Raw genomic sequence first — 17436 nt, 5'->3', positions numbered from 1 at the left:
GCTGACAGACACACGGGTAATAGTCTTCTGTTTTACCTGACCAAACTAAGAGCTCTGGTTTTGCATACTAGAGCAAGAAGCTAGGAGAACATGTCCAAATTTCACATAGTATTAGGAAAGGGACCTGGGTAGCCTATACACATCTGAATCCTTATGAAGGCCTAGTATATAAACTCTCTCTTTCATTCAAGAAGTTAGTATTGTGCTTTGTTCAGAGCTCAGCTCTCTTTGTGGCTGACTAGAAGATGGTTTTGTTAGTTGGCATTGCTCACCTAAAAGGGTCCAAGGAACATCTTTCTGTACCACAGAGGTCAGCAACCCCCAGCACAGATGTCAGAGAGTGGTACATGAAGACATTTGGCTTGGCATGTTAGCCCTCAGGGCAGATGGCAGGGGAGCTATGAGAAGCCCAATTCTTCTTGTGGCAGCACAGCCTAGGCCCTTTCTCCGCCATCTGCTCTGAGGTGTACGCACACCTGCCACCAGCAATGAGCCAGGCTGGGGCTCTGTGGGCCTTGATGCAGCTGCTTGCAGCCTCCCCGCCACTTGCTGTGAGCAGCCTAGGCTTTGTGGTAGACAGCAGGGGCTTGCCCAGAGCCTGGGTTGGCTGTGGCTGGCAGCCAAGAGACTGCAAGTGGCTGTACTGGTGTCTGCAGAGTCCCGGCCTGACTCATTGCTGGTGGAAGGTGCAGGTGGGCCCCTCGTGGCTCCCCTGCCATCTGCTCCTGGGACACCAACATCTTACAAGTAGATTCCTGAGGTTTTTTTGGCACTTTTCCCCAAAACAGCTGGGACTGTTGAAGGAAGAAGTGTTCAGTAATTAAGTCTGTATGGGTGTCAGATAGTTAGAGGACCTCCCTTAGACTGCAGCTCCTTCGGGAGCACTTGTCTTCCAGTCCCATTGTCAAGTAGCAGTGACTAGGGTATCTGAACAGAGAAGATCAATGCAGGGAGCCAGTAACCATCCCCAGGGGGACATTCAGTAGATCTTTGCATGTGTATAGAAACAGGAAAGTTTTTCCTTGACTCCAGGATAAATCCAAGAGGCTCTGACCCCTGGCCACCTGAAGAAGGCCAAGCTGATGTTCTTCTTCACTCGATATCCCAGCTCCACTCTGCTGAAAACCTACTTTCTTGATGTCCAGGTAAAGATACTTGCCCTGGCTTTGCCACCTTACAAGGGTCACTAGTTTAATCAGCCCAATACCCAGGGTTATGCTGCATCTCCACCAGTAAGGATGGGCACAGGGAGCTGTGCTCATGCTCACTTTAATTTAGCTAGCTCAACTGCCAACAGCAGTAAAGACATGGCAGCATAAACTCTCCGCAGGCTGGCCACCTGGCAGGCTTTTATGGTTTGCACTGCCAAGTCTTCACAGTTGCTGGTACCTGAGCTACCTAAATTACATTGTAACTAGCTGTACTACAATTACATCTTCCACATGTCACATAGGTACTATCTATAGAGACATAGGTACTGCACTGGCCCAGGCTCCCATCTGATGTTTTAGCAACCCCTAGTAGCTGGTTATGAACACATTATTTTCTTTGTGGGCCTTGTGTTTTGCCAGCTAAACAATGAGCAGCAGCTGTTTCAAAAAGGCCGTGCATGTGCTAGGATAGAACCAGGTGATGGAAAGAATGGGAAGGAACAGTAAGAATGGACAAGCGTCCAACAGCCCCACCAGCTATGGTATATTTGTACCCTTGTCCCTGACGATGGGCTTGGGGTTTAGCTTGATGGAAAGTTTTATCCAGAGCTGATGGGTAAAGGAAAAAATTCCAACCTAAAATCTCTGGGCATCATCTGTAGTCCATGCACTTGGACTGAAACTCCCACATTGAACCTCTTTGTAAGAATCATGAAGCTCAGGTATAATGCCACTTTTCAGTGCTTCTTGTAGAAAACATCCAGGCCGAACTTTTCCCACTCTGTTAGCAGAACATTTGATTTTTTATTTCTCTCAGTCATTCCATCTGTGAACTTTTCCAGAGGCAGGTGTAGCAGCTCTGGGGTAGAGAGCTGTTGCCATATTGGTGCAATCAGGTCTTTCCCTTCTCTGGTGCCTTTGCTTCACTAAAATGTGGTTTCTTCTCACATTGTCCAGCAGAGCACACTTAACCCCTGCCTGTCTGGTGTCTTTCATTACACAGTTCAACCGCTGCATCACTTCCCAGCTCATCAAGTGGTTCAGTAACTTTCGTGAGTTTTACTACATCCAGATGGAGAAGTTTGCCCGACAAGCCATCCTGGAGGGAGTCACAGATTGTAAAGGCCTGATGGTTTCCCGGAACTCTGAGCTATTCCGTGCTCTCAACATGCATTACAACAAAGGGAACGACTTTGAGGTAAGACTGAGTTCAGCTAGGATGGAGTGACCCAGAGTGCCTCCAGCCATTAGACCCCTCACTGTCATCCATCAGCCCCCACTACAGAGCAAAAGAAGAGAGAGAGGGAAGCTGTTTCTGGCTAGATTTACAACTAGAAAAACTGAGTAGGAGGGCCTGAGCCTAAATCTAGAGATGCATGAGCAGCTGCAACAGCCCAACTTGTGTCAGAGCAGTTTGTTGTGGTTTGATTGTAGGGCTTGATGGTAAAGATCAGGATACAGGAATTCCTGGTTCCCAGACTTATGGTTCCTCTGCTGACCCTAGATTTCCAGTTAATTCTCAAGCTCCTATGCAGTGTGTCCACCTCCATGATGCTCAAGTCTCAGGAGTGACTGGCTGCTCCTTTGTGACCAGATTAAATCCTGACCCTCAGAACTAGCCTGAAAGAAGTGGTTGCAGGACCAAACGTTGATGTGCCATCTTGTGGTCCCTGAGAGAAAATACTCCAGACTTTGAGCAGACTGAGTTGTACATCCTTATATGCTCAGTCATAAGAACAAAAGCGCCACTGGGTGAAACCAGTGGTCCATCCACCCCAGGATCCTGTCTCTGACAGTGGTAGAAATGGATGCTTTAGAGGGACAGCACTGAACAGGGTGCATCGAGTGATCTCTCTCATCATATTCTTCTTCGCATCCACCAGCAGCCTTTCAGAGATGTCCAAGGATACATCTCTGACTGTTCTGTTTAATAGCTATTGTTAGACCCAGACTCCATGTGGTGCCCAACAGCTAGGGAGACAACAATCCAATTGCTCATGGATCCAGTTACTCATTAGCCAGAGCAAGCAGGGAGCAAACACCAGCACACATTGCTTGCAACAGCTTTATTCAGAATGGACACAGCTTCGGGCGAGCTCCCTCACAGAGACAGCTCGTGAAACCAAAGGAGCAGCCTTGAACAATAGTTTTTTCCCACATTTATACACTTCGGTTTATACTCATTAACATTCACTCCACCTCCGTCCCTCCTTCTGTTCCACCCATTTCTCCTTGTATCTCAAGCTCTGCCTCTGTTTACTGTTTGCTTCATTAGCATGGAATTGCCTATGCATTTCATTAATTTAACATCCCTTTTTGCTATGAGTGCATGTCTAAGGCCATGAACTTCCTACTTTCAGTTAATGGGCAGACTCCAGGGGCTTCTTTACCAATCACCATTCATCCTTTTGCATATGTTCATCTTGGATTCTGTTACCCGTTACATGTTGTTTTTCCACATTCCAGTCTGTTTTCCTGTCCCATGTTGTACCATCTCCACCTTTCTTGGGCCCCTGTATCTTATCTTGTACCTCACTGTAGCTGGTTCACAGAACAGACTTACTTGCTACTTTTTTCCAGAAAAATGGTTAACACAATTAAGATGGTTACTTAGCATAAGCACTCATAAGCAAAATCTTATATATAAAAATGCTCTCTCTCTTGCAACAATACTATTATATGGTTAAAAAACTACTTGCCTAAACATTTGCAAAGTTACTTTTAATATATATCATTCTACCTTGTGGTCAGCAGCTCTTGCTGGGCAACAGATTAAAGCCTTTTATTCAGCTGCAAATCCAGTGCTCCCTAAGATACAATATTGTCACCCTAACAGCTATTAATAGATCTTTCATCCATTAATTAGTGTAACCAGGTTTCAAAAGGGTGTAGACAATCTGCCTCTACAACCTGCTGTAGTAATGAGCAGGGATCCTAGTTTTCCATTTGCCACAGAAAACCACAAATGTTTTTTTCCACCACCTACCAAAAGCATGGTGGCATCCCACAGTGAGCAGCACCATTTCTGCTCTTTTATTTTTGCTGAGGTTTTTGCCTCTCAGCCAATCAGCAGTGTACCCCTTCCCTCCCCCAACTGGTGATTAGCAGAGAGGCAAAAACTGTGGCAAAAATTTGAGTGCAGAAATGGCACCACTCTCCACAGAACCCCACTGTGCTTTCCATAGGTTGAGGAAATAGACAGATTTTTGTGTTTTTTAAACAGACTTTTTTTTGCTTTTTCCCCCTGTGGAAAACTAGGATCCCTGGTAACGAGTTCTGCAAGTTAACAATGTGCTGCGTAAAAAAAGTTCTTCCTCTTGTTAGTTTTAGACTTGTTTCCTGCTAATTTCAATGGATGTCCACTAGTTCTAGGATTCTGGGACTTGGCAAATAACTGTTCCATATTAACTTTATCTATACCTTTTATGATTTTACAGACCTCTATCATACGCACCCTCAGACTCCTTTCCAAACTTAAGAGCCCTAGCCACCGTAGTCTTTTCTAGTATGGCAACTGCTGTATACCCCTGATCGACTTGGTTACCCTCCTCTGTACCTTTTCCAATTCTACTACATCCTTTTTGAGAGGCAAAAAGTAAAACTGTGCATCATGGATTTGCATAGTAGTATGTTGTTTTCAATTACCTTCTTAATGATGCCCAATATTATATTAGCACACAGGTGGACATTGAACCAATGCTTTTAGAGACTGGATTTAAAACTTTATTACAAAAATGTTAAAATTATAATTGTTACATGGTTTAGTATGGCTGGAAGACCATACAGAACTCTGCACACTGTAGCTTCATACGCACATAGTTGGTGTATATTGACACAATCTAGGACATGCCATTAATCATGCAGCCTACACTAGCCTGAGGTAAAGCGGTTAGAAAATTTCAGTGCAGTGCTATGGAAAGGAGAGAGACAGCACCCCACACAAGGTAACCACATTGGTACAAAGTTTGTAATGATTTCTAAGTAACTGGCTTTAGCATGTGATATACAATTTGCTGGGGTGAGGAGTCATCTATAGCAACTCCATGGTCTTTTTCTGACTTGTAACACCTAGTTCAGCTTGTCTTCTTATGTGAGGGATGGCTATGGGAGCATAGTGTTATATAGCAGTGGTTTCTCAACCTTTTTTGTACCAGGTCCCATTTGTAAACACTGATGGTCAGCCTTGGCCCAGTGCCCTTAACTTCTGACCCTCTGCCTCCCCATCCCCAGCCCCCAAGTGCATGGGGTAGGGGAGGGAGGAAGAGTGTGGGGCATCAGGGCCCCAAGCAGCCCCTCTCAGCTTGGAATTCTGCCAGCCTGCAAAGGAAAAGCTGCAATTTCCCTGTTTTTCTCCTTTAAAGGAGAACCCACTTTTAAAGTTTATTTGCAACCCTTTCATATATTCTTGTTACCCACGTTTGGGTTGCCACCCACAGGTTGAAAAACACTGGTATACAGTACCTGCCAGAGAGAGTTTAACATGCTACCTTCTTCCTAAACATGGAAACTACAACAGTTTTCTGCTCTGGCTGTCTGGACTATGGGAAGATGAGGCTGTGTCCTGGCTGGGAGTCCCCATGTGGGAAAATGGTTGAGTTAATGGGGGGAACAATGACTCTTGTTAGCCCAAGTGAGCATATAGGAGGCTTGTCTGGGGGTGTAAATAAGAGACAAGTTCAGCAGCTGGTACTGGGAAGTTGTTGCTCAGGAGGGTGGCTGGGTCCCTTGGCTTATCCCTACCAGGTGAAGGCCAGAACTCTTCTCTTTGCACAGTGTGAAGAACTTCAGCATGCTCCCTTGGAACTCCTAGCATGACATGCTCTTTACCGGAGTCTCTTTCTTTCTCTGTGTGTCTGCAGGTCCCTGACCACTTCCTGGAGGTTGCCAGCTTGACCCTCCAGGAGTTCTTCAGTGCTGTCAGGGCAGGAAAAGACTCTGAACCTTCTTGGAAGAAGCCCATTTACAAAATAATTTCAAAACTGGATAGTGACATCCCAGAAGCATTTAAATCTTCCAGCTGTCCCCAGGAACTGCTTCAGAGCTAAATCTCTGGGGGAGGATGTCTGAGACAATGGTATATTGCAACTAGGTAAAGGGGAAGCTGGCTTGATCTAAGCAGTCATTGTACCCACCCTATATTTTGTGTATAGCACCCTTTAGAACTGTTTTTAACCTGCTCCGTAACACAGCCTTTTTTGTGAATTGTATTCAGACCCCTAAAGAACCAGTATTTTATATCACTTGTTGCTCAAAGGAAGGAATCTTGTAGACGGAAGACAGTGATTAAGACATTAGGCTAAGAGCTGTGTTATATTCCTAGCTCTGTCCGATGTCCTCTGTGCCCTTAAATAAGTGATCTCTCTGCTTTGTTTTTGTTTCCTGCAAATGTCATTCCTGTTCATAAATTACACAGAGGTTCTTGAATGGAAGTGTCCAATTATGACCAAAAGACTACGGATGGAGCAGACCACAGTCCTAAGGAGACTGTGGCTGTGTATAAGGCATCTGGTTACAGCTCCAGAGACATGAATTTGAGTCCTGCTCCAGACTTGTGCTGAAGGTTGCCCAGTCAACCCAGCTCTACATAGCTTTCTGGCCATTCAGGTTGGGAGTCAACAGTGGCCAGACATGACACCAGTAACATCACTCCTCTGTGTCCTGCTGGGTATAGACTGGAGTGCTTTAACCATGCTAACTAAATGGGTCATTCAACTCACGCAAACTTCTCACTTGACTTGGAAGACTCAGCTCAAGGGCATTTCTTGCCCAAACTTATTATAATTTCTGAATGCTACTGCTGGCCATTTCCTGAATTTCAGACACCTCAGATCTAGAATCAATGATCAATGGGACAATTAACATGTCCTGCATGAAAGGTAAAAGACTGACTTCTTCACTGGTGTTTACAGTTGAACACATGGAGTGGACAGATGATATGAGAAAATGCAGATCCCTTTCATAATTCCCTGTCTCCTCCTATAAGAGCAACATCAAGCCTTTCCCCACCGGACCTTGTGAGTGTATTTCTTAGTGTGCACTTCATAAATAAAGTCCACCAGAACAGTTTGCTACCCAACGGCTTTCTCCTTTGCTGCCTCAGGAGACTGGGGTGCCTTTCCAGATTACTAGGTTAGCTTATTCATCCCTCTTTTTTACTGAAGCCTCAGGTAGCCAAGCTACATTTCGACTAGCTGGAAGGGGTAGTGAGCAGTCTCTGTCCTCATGATTAACTTTATGGCTCATTTGCCAAATTGTTTGAGTAGCAATTCAAGACAGCATGCCTTCTCCTTAGGCTCAAGAGCATCCACAGTGTAAAGCATTCAAATGCCACTGTAACTGGAACCAAAAAAGACAAAGCCACTCCTCTCATAGGATCCTCAAGACCTGCTTCAGTAAGGAACTGAGGCACTTCAGTGAGAATAATCTTTTTCACAGGTGACTGACTCTGTGGCTGCAGGGAGACCAGTGAATATGGTATACCTTGATTTTAGGAAGATTTTTAATACGGTCTCCCACAACATTCTCAGAGGCAAGCTAAGGAAGGACAGGCTGGATGAATGGACTGTAAGGTGGACATAAACTGCCTGAAGCATCAGGCTCAGATGCTTATTTCCTTCTAGCGATTATTCCCCCCTATTCAGCACTGCTGAAGCCACATAGATTCATAGATGTTAGGGTCATAAGGGACCTTAGTAGGTCACCGAGTCTGACCCCCTGCCCTGGGCAGAAAACAGCACTGGGGTCAGACAACCCCAGCTAGGTGCTTGTCCAAAGCAGTACTACATCTGGAGTACTGTGTTCAGTTTTGGGGCCCCTACTACATAAAGGATGTGGACAAATTGGAGACAGTCCAGTGGAGGGTAATAAAAATAGTTAGGGCGCTGGGTCACATGACAAAGAAAGGCTGAGGGAACTGGGCTTATTTAGTCTAGAGAAGAGAAGACTGAGAGGGGATTTACTAGCAACCTTCAACTACCTGAAGGGGTTTGAAAGAGGATGAAGTAAGGCTGTTCTCCATGATGACAGAACAAGGAGCAATGGTCTCAAGTTGCAGCAAGAGAAGTTTAGGTTAGATATTAGGAAGAATTTTCTCACTAGGAGGGTAGTAAAACACTGGACCAGGTTACCCAGAGCTTGTGGACTCTCCATCTTTGGAGGTTTTTAAGACCCGACTAGACAAAGCCTTGGCTGGGATAATCTAGTTAGGGGTGGTCCTGCTTTGAGCAGGGGGTTGAACTAGATGACTTCCTGAGGTCCCTTCCAACCTTAATTTTCTATTATTCCAGGAAAGGTCCCAGTCTCAGTTGTCATTCTTCAGAATTTGAAGTGCTTGAAAAAAAGTCCCACCTATTGCCATAAACAGAAACACCCCAGTGACTATGAATTATGATTGGGCTGTAAGGTACCTAGACAGATGAATACAATGTTTCCCTTGTGCCTGTTCACTTCCCAGGCTATGGAGATATAGGCTGAGGTTCTACGATACAACTTTAGATGCAGCACAAAAAGGCAAAGTACAAGAGAGGAAAAGGCTTTTATCCACTCTTCAGCCTGCCTGATTCTAGGCTGCTCAAGGAGTTGGCTTGACCACCAGCACAAGAGAACACCAGAGGCCGATGTTTCTCTCTGCTTGCCACAAGAAGTGCCAGAGACGAGGGGTGTCAAATATCTGGCCCTCAGAATTTTGCCCCAGATTTGGCTATGCAGATTGAAGGTCTTACACATGCAGAGGGGTCCTACTATCACATAGTTCTGTGGCTGTGGTGATGCAAAGTGTGTGGGACAGACAGACACCCTGCAAGAACACAGAATGAGAGAAATGCATGCTAGAGAGAGAGACAGAGCTCTCCTCTGGCATTGCAGGTGGAAGCCTCCACCCCAATTCTCTTGCTGGGTCTCAGGTTGCCATCACAGGAAGCCCCACCACTGCAGCTAGTGTCAGGGTAGTGCCACTGGAGCTACCAGTGCAAAAGCCAGAGTACAGCCTGAAGGCACCTGAAACCGAATCTGGAGTGTGGCTCTGCAACTGATTTGACATCCCTGCTATAGACTGCCCTGTGAGAGTTTGCTCATGCAGACTCCCCCATTAGCTACCTACATGACCTAGTGTGGGAGTATCATAGCAGCAGAAATTCTCTCCAGCTAAGTACCGGTCCTTTAGGAGCTGCTGTAAGACAGCAGACTCTTCTAGCCACTGCCTCCACAGAAAAGCTAGGAACAAACTAGCTTCTATTTAGGAAAGTTAGGTCAATGTAAGTGAATACATTATTAACATTTTAGTTATTGGAAAAAAGTGAAGTAAGGAAACCTGAACAAAAGGAATGATGAAAGTCATCAAAACATTAGGGGATGATGAAAAACATCTTTTAATAGCAGTAAGTTGTGTAAGATTAAGGTTTAAAAAAAAATCTTGACTGCCATTGCCCTCCTCTCTCTGGTTTTGACAGATCCTCACTGATGTTCTCAATTCCACCATGAGATTGCTGTGGCAGTTAATCTGCAAAGCTTCAATATTACTGGGTGGGGGGAGGGAGAGGCTTGTAGCACTCAGTATAGAATCGGGGCCTGTCAAATGCACAATGTAAGCAATTACTCTTTGCTGGTGTTCTGCTATATAACAATCTGAACTTTCTTCTCCATATCAAGAATGGAGAGGATGGGGACCACAGGGAGTGCCTAAGAACCATCTTGTAAGTGCGCTACCGGCATTTTGGATCTGTGGCCTGTAAAAAATTAAGATCAATTCCTGTATGTGAAGAGTGGGGCCAATGACCAAAATAGAGAGTAAATTGGGATAGTGGAGTAACCCAGCCACAGAAAGGAGGAGGGCAAGATCTGAAGATCCACATGCAAGACATGCTCTGTGGCTTGTATTAAGAGGGAAAGGAACATACAAGTAACACAGGCAGAATTAAATTTCCAAACAAAATGTTGTTCTATACATTCCCTACCCCCTTCCGCCCAAGGAGAGAATGAAAAAACAGATGTAAATCACTTTGCCTAATGCACTACTAGATGGTGCTCAGAGACTACTGTGATGACAGCAATGCAACCACATACACAGAACACAATTGGGAAGATGTTGCACTTGGCTTCTGATGGGTAGGGGTGGGAGATCTGTGTAGAGGTGAACAGTTTTGTTTTTTAAAGGTAATGTGGTAAACAGCTGAAAGTTTGCAGGTGATGCCTGGGGACAAAGAGGTATTCTGTCAGTTTTCCTGGAACCTTATACATAAGTATTTCCAGAGTTTGTTTTTTAAAAAGAACATTAATTTATTAAATTTAAAAAAATATTTTGCAACTTCAGTTCTAACTTTTCTTACCTTATTTTCAAGTAAATACATACATCTGCTCATTGCTTTTCATTACAGGTAGCTATTGATAACAATCTCTACAGCTTCAGCAGGCAAATTTGTTTCATGTGTTGTTTTTTTAAGGGTACTGACACATCCTAAGTATTTATGCCTAATTTCCTCTTAAAACACGCTGCAGATGTGACTAACCACAACTCACTGTTCCAAGCCCCCAGGCAGCCTTTTGGCAGATGTACAAGAACTTTATCTCATTTTCTTTAATTTACTCTGGAACAATGCTGCGCTGACCCTTCCTCCTGCTCTGTTATCCTAAGACATTTACATACTTCAAAGGGAAGCAAGCCAGTCAAGAAGAGCAGAAAGATCAATTAGAAGCTTAGATATAAGCACTCAAACTCAAGGACCACATATTAAAAGGTTCCTCTTCAGGGAGGGAGCTGCCTATGACACCATAACAGAAAGGACAGGATTATTCATACTGCTATGCTTGCAGCCAGAAGGAACACCATAACCATTTCAGCAGTCAAACTAATGCAGAAGGTTCCCCCAAAGAAAAAGAAACTGACTAAGTGAAATAGTAGAAGGGGACCTATAAGCAAACTTCTTGGGATATAGCTAAGTAGCTAAGTGACATAGATTATAAAGCACATCCCATTCAAACAGTTACCCCTCCAGATTTGCATCCCTCCAGTGGTTGGTTTGTTTCCTCCTTTAAAGTGTACGTTGCTGAATGTCACTAAAGTTTCACTTAGCTGCACCTATTAGGGCAAGCCAAAGCTGCAATTTTCTGCTGCAACATTTGCAAAGAGATGGTAAAAACAAACAAACTATCAAGCTCCATTTCTGGCTTTCTTTTGTTATATGCAGCTAGCACACTTCAGTAGCAGGAATGCTTCATATTGGTGTGTCCTGTCTCCAGTGATAGGACATCACCATAGACATAGTGCTAAGTCAAGATCTACCCAAGCAGACATTCCACATGAATGCTGCTTGTTTTTCTCATGAAACACAGAAAACAGCAGGGTCATAACAACCCAGCATCTAATGAGAACATTTAAAGTGTCTATCTTAAAAAACAAAGACAGACAAAGCATGGAGAGAAAGGAATACAATATATAAAGGAAGCTAACAGGGCAGTAATTCATGTCTTATTAACCACATTTGTTTCTTTACTGCCTTCTATTTCATACAGCAGAAGTATATTCGGGGCAGTACACCCAGTGAGGTTTATTGTGAATAACCTGTATTAAAAATCAATTTTACATGGCATGTAACTATCCATGGTATGTGCAAAAGGAATATAATAGAACATCGATAATAAGCTCTTCTGGGAAGTTCAATATCATGATTACATCCCTCCCCCTTTTATTCCAGACAGCCACACAGCCTCTAGGGCAAATGAAATCCAGGACGTGCAGGTCATTCTATAATGAGTTATTTTATTTTTACATTTATTCCAGCTACAGCTACTATATTAATAAAACAGCACTGAAAGCCTTGGAATGATTCTTCTCTATGACCCTTTTATACTTTATTTATAACAAATCAGTAGCCGTGTACACAGACATCATGACCAAACAGTGGGCACATCTACATGCAACATTTACTATGGTGCTGCCTAGTTAGCCCTGCAGTATACCTCTCAGCATTTACACACGCAGCCTTATTAGGCTGTACAAAACTAATAAACTCCTCAGCAGTGTGGGTGTAGATGCTGACATGGCTAGTTGGGGCATGAGGGTACTTCAGTGTGGGGACTGCCTTCTGGCTAGTCTCACACTGAAGCACCCTCATGCGGCACACTGAAATGGGCAGGAGCAGCCCTGAGCTGGCAGACTGACCCCCAGAGTCCCCTGCTAGCCAGGGCTGCTCCAACCCAGCTCCAGGTGATGCAATTCCAGGCACACATTCAAATAGCACACCAGGGAGCAATAAACTCTGGAATTTATTGCTTTGCATTAACTGCATGTGTAGATTTGCCCAGTGGCGACCTAACCCATAGGCTTCTTTCCCAAAAGAAACCCTGTAAAAGTTTCAGTTTATCATATCTGTTGATCACCAGTCTGTTTCCAAATATCTCCTGCCACCTGGGTATCTCGGGGGGAATTCTCTAAAGGCACTCCGCACTTGCCTACCTATGCTCCCAGGAAAGTCAATGACAATTTTACTACAGATTTCAAACAGCAGTACGATAAGTCAAAATCAAAGCATTTGAAAATGCTCTCTTTGCATTTTAAACTCCTTTTCTATAGTTCACAGGTCAGCAAACTGAATCCTGTTTCATAATTTTAGGTTCTACTTCAAACCTGTGCAGTTTCTCCCCTCAGTGGTCTTGTGGGTATCCAATCCAGAGAGGCAGATCCAGGATTTGGCAAAGGGAGGTACCGGACCAACTCCCAGTCTCTTCTTCTCTTGCTCTATATCCCCCTTCCCCTCCCCACCCCGGTTGGTGGGGTAGATCACACTTGGAGTCTCTGTGGATTTTTTTTTTTGAAGTCCTCAAAGCAGGTAAGAACTCCCCCTTTGTGGTTAGAGGAATGTTCCCCCTACACCCCTTCCCTTCCCTCCCTCACCTGCTGCAACATATTTTCTTACTGTTCAGGGCTGAAGAAAGCTTCAAAGCCCCTCTTGACACTCCAGCTGACCTAGGAAGCAACTGGGCTCAGCTGGGATAACGACAGTGGTAGCAATGGAGTATAAACTACTGCAAGCCCATTTCAGGCTGGACATAAGGAAGAATTTCTTTACTGTCCGAACCCCCAAGGTCTGGAACAGCCTGCTGCTGGAGGTGGTTCAAGCACCTACACTGAACACCTTCAAGAGTAAATTGGATGATTATCTTGATAGGATCCTATGACCCCAGCTGACTTCCTATCCTTCGGGCGGGGGAGGGCTGGACTCAATTTTCCGATGTCCCTTCCAGCCCTGATGTCTATGAAATCTATGAGATGGGTGGGGGAGTGTTCTCTCATGGACCCAGTCCCCTGGGAGCAGGCAGACAAGGGAAGGGGAAACTTTCTTGCCCATCACCTCTGCTGCTGTCATTGTTCCCAGCTCACCCCGCCCATGCACAGCCTGGCTGGAGCAGGCAGGAACTGCTTTGAAGGTTCCCTGGCCCTAGGACAGTGGGAAAAGCAGTAGCAGCAAGTGGGTGGGGAAGGGACCTGTCTCTGAGCTTGATGGGGAAGGAGATTCTTACCTGCTTTCAAAAAAGTCCCTAGAGACTCTCCGGTGTGATTCAAATTGAGCACCTTCTGACAGCTATTAAGGGGACCTGTAAAGGAAAAAAATAAAACATCTGGCTTCTTTGTGTGGCCCATTTATAGCACAGGGAGGTTGGAAAGGGTTTTTTGGAAGAAAAGCGTGGGAGTAGACAGGCTGCTTATTCCATGTATAAATTCAACCCCTTGCTTTAAAGAAGGCCCCACAGCTGTAGATACCAAAGGGTGTGTGAGAAAAGTGATACTTTTCTTTCTTTCCTTCCTTTCAGGTTTGGGTGGGGAGGGGAGGCATGATGTCTACACAGAGCAGGGCACAAAAGATTGCAAGATTGCAGTGGGGCCAATTTACAGATGTCCAATCCTAGCACAGATCCCAGCAGCTGCATACCTGCCACAGCTTGGGAGTGGGGGTTTGGGAGAAGCGGCAGCAGCAATGGGAGGAGACATCTGCTGAAGGCCGTTGCCACACCCTGGCTGCACCATGGGGACATGGCTGTGCTGTGCTCTGTTGCATCTTGTGCTGTATACATGCTGCTCCCCACCACACCCTGGCTGCTGGACAGGTAGATGCAGGTCACCACTTCCCAGGTCCAGTCAATCACAGGCAGCTGAGAAGGGGGCTGAGCTCCAGGGAGATTTCCCTGCACCCTCCGCCTTCCCAGCTGTGTCCTGGTGCTTCCTAAGGCAGCACAGTTTCTTTACAACAGCCCCTGCCTTGATCCCAGGGCACATTGCTGAGCAGCTCCATGCACCCTGTCAAAGAGGCAGCTGCTGCCCCAGTTCAGCCTGACTGCCTCCAGCTAGATGGGCTGTCCCTGCTCCTGGTGAGCTGCCACTTCTTCCAGGCCTCCACTTGCCAGCACACATGAAGCTTCCAGATTCTGGGAAACTGCACTGGGACCAGATAGATGTCTGCAAACTGTGTTGGTGCTGCAGCTGCCACTTTTCCCTGCTCTCCTTCTACGGTGTAAGCATGAAACGTGCCAATTTTAATTTAGCAAAAAGTAAAGTGTGCCCCAAGGTACCAGAAGTTGAGGAAAAACTGATCTACAGCTAACTGAATGGGTAGCACAATGCTATGATATTACCATTACCTTGGTACAGAAACATGACTGAATAGGGAGTCTTTAATCAGCTCTTCAAAATAGTGTCTGTATTCAGAATTATTTAGCTCTAACATTCAACAATCGGAAGAAGAGCTCTCATTGTTGGAGATTCACTGCTATTATCTCTGATTAAAGACTGAGAAAAACCTACTATCTGTACTGGAGTCCTTAAAATGTGTTCTCTTCCAGCAAACCCTTGGATGATTAGACCTATTAACTTATATATATTTTCTAAAAGGAAAATAAGAATGCAACTTTCACTATGTTATTACATCATAAAGGTGCAGACCAAAAAAATTAAGAATGAGAATAAGGACAGACAGACCCAAATGACGGAAGCTTAACTTTATACTTTCAAAGTACTTTTCAGTATAATAACAGTTCAAAAGTAGACCTCCTTGCAATATTTATTTATACCTCTCTGAATATATCAAATTTACCAATATCATTTTATTGTCCTTACCTAATTTTCATTCTATGCACCACTGCCATGCTTATACTAACTTGACTCTATTTTGCTAGAAAAAAAACACACAGCTTATTAAATGCTTTCCAAGTCTAGCTAAATTACATCTCGTTTTCCCTTTTTCGCTAATGTTGTAATTCTATCAAATAGAGCTATCAAGTTTACATAGCATGACCTATTCGTTACAATTCCCTCAATGCCGTTTATTGCTCATGCTTCCGTTATTCTTCAGCTGTGAAAATAATTCTCTTAACAATTATTCTATTAGCATACTAGGGATTGTATTCAGATTTACCAGATCCCTCTTTCCTCCCTAGCGCCAATCAGAAGATTAAAGAAAAAGAAAAACAGAAGAAAAAGACCCGGAAGTGCTCAAGTGAAGAGCCTGCAACACAGTGGGAGAAACAGGAGCACAAAAGAAAACAGAATCTGATGGTACACATCTTTAGGGAAAAAAAGTTTTATTTGATTACACAAAGAATACATATCATACATAAAGAGCTATATGCACAAAGCAGACAGATTATTACTAAAATTTGTGTTTATAGATTGCTTTTAAAGCTAGACTGGGCAAAGCACTGGAACAAACCTGCATTGGTCAGTCTTCAGAAAGCAGGAGAACAAGACTAGCTAACCTGGGAAATGTTTGCTATCTTTAATTGCTGATTCTGTAAGACAACTATGTGCAGAAATGTTTACTTCATAGCAATACAATATACATTCAAGGCCAAATGGGAAGTGGGGAATTGCAAGAAGTGTGCATATTTATCCAGGTCCAACATGGGTATAATCCAGGATTTTGTAAAAGGTGGTACAGGAGCAGCAACCAGAGCTACAGAGTTGGTGGCACCCACCCTCACAGCTCTACCCACCTCGCCCTCCACCCCATCACATGGAGGCAGACCACACTGTGGAAGCAGCTGTTAAAGATATTTATGTCCCAAATCAGGTAAAGATCTGTCCCCCACCCTTTGTTCTTGGCACCCCCTCCCTTCCCCTCTGTGCTCAGTGGCATAACTCCACTGGCTCTAACCCCAGCAGACCTGGTGGACAGTGAGGGGCTCCAGAGCCTCTCTTCTGTTCCAGCAGGGCTTCATGGGAAGCTGGACTTAACCGGAAACAATGGCAGTGGCAGGTGGGTTCCCTTTCCCTGTGTCTACTTCTGGGCTGGTGAGGAACACCTGGGAAGGGTCAGGCAGAGGGGGACTCTGCCCTCCTGCTGCTGTCCCCAGTTGAGCTGGGCTCTCCATGCAGCCCAGCTGAAGCAAGGCAAGAGTGGCTCTGAAGCTCCCCTCAATCCCTGTGTCAGCCAGAGTCAATGACAGCAGTGGGTGGGAGAAGAGAAGGAAGGGGAGGGGAGTTGTGACTGAGCACAGAAGGGAAGGGAGGTGGGGACTCTTACCTGCTTAGGGGATTTAAAGTCACCAGTTGCTGCTCTTGTGCCATGGTCTGAAAGGGGGAGAGGGTGTGACTGTGCCACTGGATTGCCACTTGGGTTCCCATACCTTCCAGTCACGCTGCACTTTAAAAACAGCAACTGTTAACTGCTTTCTATTTAATACAATGAAAGTTCAGTAGACAAAAATAAAGGCTATGCATTTATTGCTTTAAAAACAGAGTGCTTTCTTATCTTGGGATTACAATAAATTTCAATCCACTGATTTTTTTTTAAAAGAAATACCATTCACTGCTGCTCTGCACTGTGGAAGCTGTATCTTTTCAGCTTCTCCCAGCAGGTGGCCAGAAATGTTTCATTTACTGAGTTTATTCACTCTTGGCTGTTCTGCATTGTACTTCAGGAGAACTAAAACAATGTTTTGAAGATAGCACAGAATGTCAAACATTCTGCTTACACTAAAACTGTACATTCAACAGTTCAGCAAACAACCCTTTAATATAATGCAAGGTCCCAGGCATCAGTTAGGTGGAGCTAACTGTAGGTATCCACAATGACCTGCTTTGAGACATTAGGTGTGAAGCCTAGTATATTTATCAGGTCTGTCAAAGAGTTGGTGAGTATATTGCCATGTCAAACTGACCACAAACCACTCAAACTTCAAAACAGTTTCTGGTAACAGCTGTACTAACTACTGCTGACCAGAGCCAATGGCTGATGCATTTTTTTAATAAAGCTTTTAAAAATGTACTGTAATTTAGTTGCAAGGACCATATAAAAAT

The 17436-nt window shown here is 44.6% G+C and overlaps 2 protein-coding genes across 3 annotated transcripts in view; one reads left to right on the top strand and one right to left on the bottom strand.

Moving 5' to 3' along the window:
* Positions 1 to 17436, bottom strand: part of YLPM1 (YLP motif containing 1) — a 121229-nt gene that overhangs the window by 17881 nt on the left and 85912 nt on the right. The window lies entirely within an intron of this gene.
* On the top strand, positions 989 to 8872 carry LOC149872039 (prospero homeobox protein 2-like). The gene is made up of 3 exons (XM_090033702.1): positions 989 to 1145; positions 2155 to 2349; positions 6011 to 8872. Exons 1-3 carry the CDS (start codon positions 1083 to 1085, stop codon positions 6194 to 6196), a joined length of 444 nt encoding a protein of 147 aa, XP_089889828.1. The 5' UTR covers positions 989 to 1082; the 3' UTR covers positions 6197 to 8872.

Source organism: Crocodylus siamensis, chromosome 2, assembly GCF_052110815.1.
Source record: "Crocodylus siamensis isolate JL-2025a chromosome 2, ASM5211081v1, whole genome shotgun sequence".
NCBI classification, from domain to species: domain Eukaryota; kingdom Metazoa; phylum Chordata; order Crocodylia; family Crocodylidae; genus Crocodylus; species Crocodylus siamensis.
This window is presented reverse-complemented; position numbering and strand designations above follow the sequence as displayed.

What these genes read in the sequence shown, in the direction of transcription:
- LOC149872039 (XM_090033702.1), top strand. Translation starts at nt 1,083, where the DNA reads ATGTTCTTCTTCACTCGATATCCCAGCTCCACTCTGCTGAAAACCTAC. An exon ending in CCTACTTTCTTGATGTCCAG is followed by an intron (nt 1,146 to 2,154) that starts GTAAAGATACTT and finishes TTCATTACACAG; the next exon opens with TTCAACCGCTGCATCACTTC. An exon ending in ACAAAGGGAACGACTTTGAG is followed by an intron (nt 2,350 to 6,010) that starts GTAAGACTGAGT and finishes GTGTGTCTGCAG; the next exon opens with GTCCCTGACCACTTCCTGGA.